Here is a 5,851-nt window from a genome sequence, read left to right on the forward strand (position 1 = left end):
CAGTTTTTTGTCATTTAATTTCTCCTTGATGTGTTGTATCATGGTGTAGAGCAGTGGTTCTTAACCGGTGGTCCGCGGACCACTGGTGGTCCCTGGAGGCATTCCAAGTGGTCCGCGAAGCTTAGCTTTGACGACGTTGCTATACGTTATCTAACTTAATTTTTATCGACTTGTAATTGCGAGCGGGGGTTTTCGCATGGACGTACATGTATCGGGTGTGTCGTACCTAGTCCCCCCTTTCATGAAAATGTATGTTTGGGCTACATTTTACGTAATTTTGGTTTTGAGTCTTAAAAAATAATTAAAATTTCACGCTCGCTTCGCTCGCGTATTCAGAAACCGTATGCCCTTATTTTTGCATTTGTCAACAAATAAAAAGTTAAATACGTTTGGGCTACATTTTACGTAATATTTGGTTTAAGTCCAATAAAAATTTCGCGCTCGCTTCGCTCGCGCATTGGAAACTACATAGGCAAGTTTTTCTTTAATTGTATTAGCACACAACTGCCGACATGCGTTTAGCTTTGAGTAGAACTGACCCAAAAATTCAGATATTTTTTTTTGATACATAATAAAGAAATGAGTGCTAATTTAGGTAAACCGATGAGGTGGTCCCCGGCAAGACAAACTTTAGTAAAGTGGTCCCTCATGTCAAAAAGGTTAAGAACCACTGGTGTAGAGGGAGTCCTCGGTGCTTTTTGTGGCATGAAGCCAAACTGGCGAGTACTAAGCCGCGGGATTAGGTACCATTTAAGACGAGCTACCATCAACTTTTCCAGGATTTTTCCCAGGACAGGTAATAGGCCGATGGGCCTGTACGACTTCGGGGCGGTGTAGGTGTCCTTCCCTGGCTTTCGGAGGATCACCACTGTGGCCTCCTTCCAGGCTCCGGGGAAGTGTCCTTGCTCCAGACATTTATTGGCCAGTGCGAGGAAGATCCCCGGATCCTGGAAGATGGCTTGAGCGCAGATATCGGCAGTGAGACCATCTGCCCCAGGAGCTTTTTTCGGGTTGAAGCTATCCACCGCCTTTTTTAGTTCCTGTAGCGTGAACGGTGGGTCATGGTGTTCATCATGCGACCACACGTTTGCACGATCGGCAGCTTCACGAGTACGGCGGTGGTCCTCGGTTTCACCCTCTTCCGAGTCCACAGGGTAGAAGGTCTCCGCCAGGAGCCGCGCGGAGTTTTCTGGGCTCATTGGCAATCCGTCCTTGACCAGGGGCACATCCTCACATCTCCTAGCGGTGCGACCGATGACCCTATAAATCCCCTCCCATACGCCCTCCCTATCCTGTTTCTCGCAGAACCCCTTCCAACTCTGCACCTGTGCCCTTTTGGCTTCTAGCTCATATTTTTCTTTTGCTTGCAGGTCTCTCATCAACGACCTTTTGTCACTCATCAACGACCTTTTGTCTCCGGATCGGTGCAGCGCAACGTATGCGGTGTTTCCTGGTGTTGACCTCTTTCTTCATCTCGACGAGCTCGGTTGACCACCACGGTAAGTTGACTACGCTACTATTTTTAATTTTAGGTATTGTATCCCGACTTGTTTTAATGATGTTATTAATATAATTTTGAATGAACTGGTCTAAAGATGTTATGTTATTGATTTTGTTTATTTCTATAATATTGATTTGATGTTCTTCTTCCAATTGGGCCAATTTCTCACGAAATTGACTCCAATTGGCTTTTTTGGTGTTGAATATTCTAGTTTGCCTGTTGATATTTATACCTTTTGATTTTTCTAATTTAATTTTGAAAACTATACCGTTGTGGTCCGAGCTCGTGATGCCGCTCTCGACTCTCCAGTCCTCAATTAGACCAAGGAGTCCCTCCGAGCAGGCTGTGAGGTCAACGAAGCTGGTGAACTGCTTTCCTCCTCTGATGGTGTCGAAGGTCGGAGTATTGCCGGTGTTGAGTACCTGCAAGCCCATGTCCTCGAAGCTGCCAGCAACTTCTTCCCCCCTGCTGTCGATGATTGAGCTACCCCACCAGGTGCTCTTTGCGTTCGCATCGCCCCCGACTATTATATTTAGGTGACCCATTTCCTCTCGGATCCGCCTTAGTTGCTCCAAGTATGGCTCTATGGGCTAGTCCGGTTCAAAGTAGAATGAGACCACCGCAATCTCCCAGGCGCGAGTACGGATCCTTACCACCGTGATGTTGTTGGTGGTAAGTTCTGGACACTGCAGCACGTCTAGGTCGTGGTTGAAGACGGCTATTGCCGACTTTACAGTTCCTTCTCCTTGGTCGGCGCTCTGGAAGATTCTCACTCCGTGGTAGTCTCGCATCTTCCGGATCCCGCCCACATACGGCTCCTGGAGCAACGCCAGGGCAACTTTCCTGTCGCCAGCCTCAATGAGCAGTTCTTGTGTGGCTAGGTTTTTCCTCTGGAGGTTTGTCTGGATGACCGAGTACTCTGGGTCAGGTCGGGGTCGATTTGCTCGCTGGCTGATTCCAGGTGCGGTAGGCTCAACCTTAGCAGTAGGCTACTGACAGACGGGATAGTGCATCCCACTTCACTCGGACGGGGCACTCGCTGTCGAAGGCGTTGTGGTCGACTTTGGGCATTTTCGCCAGAAGGCAGTTGCGGCATTTGGGAGGTTCGGCTGCTTGTCTGGAGGGGCAGTCAGCTCGGAGGTGGAGGTCTCCGCAATGAATGCAGACATCGGCTGTTTCCGTGCACATCTTCCGAGTATGACCGTAGCGCAGGCAGCGCGTGCACTGCACCAGAGGTGACTGGTCCAGTACACGTACCCTCTGTAGGTCGATGTGTAGTCTTCCCGCCGATGTCAACCTCTGCCATAATGCTGGGGACACCTGCAGAATGATGTGGCACGTGTGGGGATTTCTCGTCCTACGACGGTATTTAATGCTCATTCTAGCATCCTCCGCAGGCACGTCCCCAATCAGGTGGTGGTTTTGACATTTTATTGCCTGGATGACCTCCTCGTCCGAGTGACAGGAGAGGACGTCCTTAATGATAATGAGCGGGTCCTTGTTCTTGACTTCTTCTACCATCAGGTTACCCGCTCTCTTGATCCTCTCCGTCGCCCTCGTCATTTCCTCCCGGGATCCAAAGCCCACAACCACCTTCCGGTCCCTTGCCTTCCTCAGTCGTTCAACCCTCGTGCCCTCATTTTTTGCATCGACCGCCGTCCTCAGCTTCTCGATGACCACTTCACCGGTGTCTTGATCGCTGGTGGATGACACGATCACCGAGTGTAGTGGCTCCCGGAATTGTATTTTTGAGGTTGCGGCGATCTCTGCGAACGTCGGTCCCTGGCCAGACACGTAGCGCGGCGCCTCTTTAAGTTGTTCCGACAGAGCCTGCGTGTGCTGCTTGCAGTCCTCCAGGGCCCGGTTGTGGCTCTGGAGCGAATCCATGAGCTGATTCACAAGCTCTGTCGGAAATTCTTGGCGTGGAGTCTGCTGAGGCGGGATGGATTCCGCTGTATTTACCAACTCGGCACTGGTTTCCCTATCTGCCCCTGCCTCCTTGACGAGGTGGTAGAGTCTCTCGGCTGCCTTGGTGATCTCATAGGCTATTTCCTTTTTTAAGTTACGAGAGCTCACCACCTGCATTTTTACTTTTGAGAGGCAGGCTTTGGCTTCGGTCATCCTGTTCATGTACCGAGTTGGCTGCGTTGCTTGAGAAGGTGGCGACGACAAATTGGTTGTTTGCTCAGACCGAGCCTCTTGTGGGAGGATTGTTTTGGGCCTGAGTTTAGGTGGAGATCTTTTCGGGGACTTTGGCTGAGGTGAAGGTGTTTTCTGAGGGCGGGCCTCGCTGAATATCTCAGCCTCCCGCTCTTCAGGACTGTGACAGGTCCTGCCTCCGCCACAATTGAGCTCCCCGATTCCGACCTCTCTACTCTGGCCTTAGGCTTCTTCGCCACTGGAGTTCTCATGCCGAACATTGTCAGGGGTAGGGTACCTAAATAGAATAAACTAAATCCCTGTAGAGGGGGGATATGTCAATTAATATATAAAAGTAAATAGTATATAATAAAATAATTAATAAATCAATACTCGTTAGCAATAATTAACGTGAAAGTCGTAAGTTTGTGGCAATAAACCAAGTCTATATGAATAAAAATTTTGTTATTTACATACTGACCAAAGCTAAGTGCAGCGGTCAAATGACACGTTGCACTGCGTGAGACTAGATAAGTAACTATTGACTAGGGATTGCTCCTCAGTCAACTGTGCGGTCAAATTTGTGCGATAACTTTTATTTTTAAGAATTAGCACTTCAATCCAAGCTACAAACCGCTTAATTCAAGTAAAAGCGTCCGGGTTGAAGCGAAATTGGTATTTTTCGAACCAGGAGACCGCTGGGATGCCAAATCCGTCAAAAAATATTTTTCAACAATTTGGTCCCAGAGTCACACCCTTTCCTATAGTAAATTTTCTACTAATGCGTCTAAAGGGCGGGTGGGTGGGGCATTTTTTGACGTTTCGTGCGGCGTAGAGGGACGTGCGATACGTCAAAAGACGCGTCACGGCGAGCCCTAGCCCCCAGCTGTCCAGAAACTAGAATAAGCTTTAATAGAAATTTTGAAGAATTTGGCCGAAAAACTGAAAAATTTAGTGTTTTTTAATAGAAATAATTTAATTTCGACGTCCAAACCTACCCTAAAACGTGCAAAATGCAGTCAGGAAGACAGGTCGGAGTGGTAGGTATTTAATAAAATTTTTACAATGAAAAAATCTTGTCAGAATTTTGAGAATTAATTAATTTTGTGTTTTTTACAGGTCGAGAAGGGTGGGGGTGTCAAAAAATCGGGTCACACCGCTTCGATGTCGCGTTTGAAGGGTTATCGCGTGCTTACAAGCCTGTTGTAGCTATTATACGCAAAAAACCGCATCAAAATCGGTCTCCTTTTGAAAAAGTTATCAGGAGTACTAGTGTTTTTATAGGGGCTTAGGTGGATTTTGGCCGTCTACTGTTTGTATGGAAACGGGTAAAGTGCGAATTTTTTGACGTTTGGTGCGGCGTAGAGGGACGTGCGATACGTCAAAAGACGCGTCTCGGCGAGCCCTAGCCAGCTGTCCAGAAACTAGAATAGGCTTTCCTAGAAATTTTGAAAATTTTGGTCGAAAAACTGTAAAATTTAGTGTTTTTTAATAGAAAATATTTAATTTCGACGTCCAAACCTACCCAAAATCGTGCAAAATGCAGTCAGGAAGACAGGTCGGAGTGGTAAGTATTTAATAAAATTTTTACAATGAAAAAATCTAGTCAGAATTTTGATAAATAATTAATTTTGTGTTTTTTACAGGTCGAGAAGGGTGGGGGTGTCAAAAAATCGGGTCACACCGCTTCGATGTCGCGTTTGAAGGGTTATCGCGTGCTTACAAGCCTGTTGTAGCTATTATACGCAAAAAACCGCATCAAAATCGGTCTCCTTTTGAAAAAGTTATCAGGAGTACTAGTGTTTTTATAGGGGCTTAGGTGGATTTTGGCCGTCTACTGTTTGTATGGAAACGGGTAAAGTGCGAATTTTTTGACGTTTGGTGCGGCGTAGAGGGACGTGCGATACGTCAAAAGACGCGTCTCGGCGAGCCCTAGCCAGCTGTCCAGAAACTAGAATAGGCTTTCCTAGAAATTTTGAAAATTTTGGTCGAAAAACTGTAAAATTTAGTGTTTTTTAATAGAAAATATTTAATTTCGACGTCCAAACCTACCCAAAATCGTGCAAAATGCAGTCAGGAAGACAGGTCGGAGTGGTAAGTATTTAATAAAATTTTTACAATGAAAAAATCTAGTCAGAATTTTGATAAATAATTAATTTTGTGTTTTTTACAGGTCGAGAAGGGTGGGGGTGTCAAAAAATCGGGTCACAC

The 5,851-nt window shown here is 46.6% G+C and overlaps 1 protein-coding gene across 1 annotated transcript; it reads right to left on the reverse strand.

The window, feature by feature from the left end:
* Positions 1–1,392: 1,392 nt before the first annotated feature.
* Positions 1,393–2,046, reverse strand: LOC124630947. Its single transcript, XM_047164991.1, has one exon. It carries the CDS (start codon positions 2,044–2,046, stop codon positions 1,393–1,395), a length of 654 nt encoding a protein of 217 aa, XP_047020947.1.
* Between the last annotated feature and the right edge of the window lie 3,805 nt (positions 2,047–5,851).

This window comes from Helicoverpa zea, chromosome 6 (assembly GCF_022581195.2).
Source record: "Helicoverpa zea isolate HzStark_Cry1AcR chromosome 6, ilHelZeax1.1, whole genome shotgun sequence".
Taxonomy (NCBI): Eukaryota; Metazoa; Arthropoda; class Insecta; order Lepidoptera; family Noctuidae; genus Helicoverpa; species Helicoverpa zea.

Excerpts from the sequence above, each read along its gene's own strand:
- LOC124630947 (XM_047164991.1), bottom strand. The coding sequence starts at position 2,046 with ATGGGTCACCTAAATATAATAGTCGGGGGCGATGCGAACGCAAAGAGC.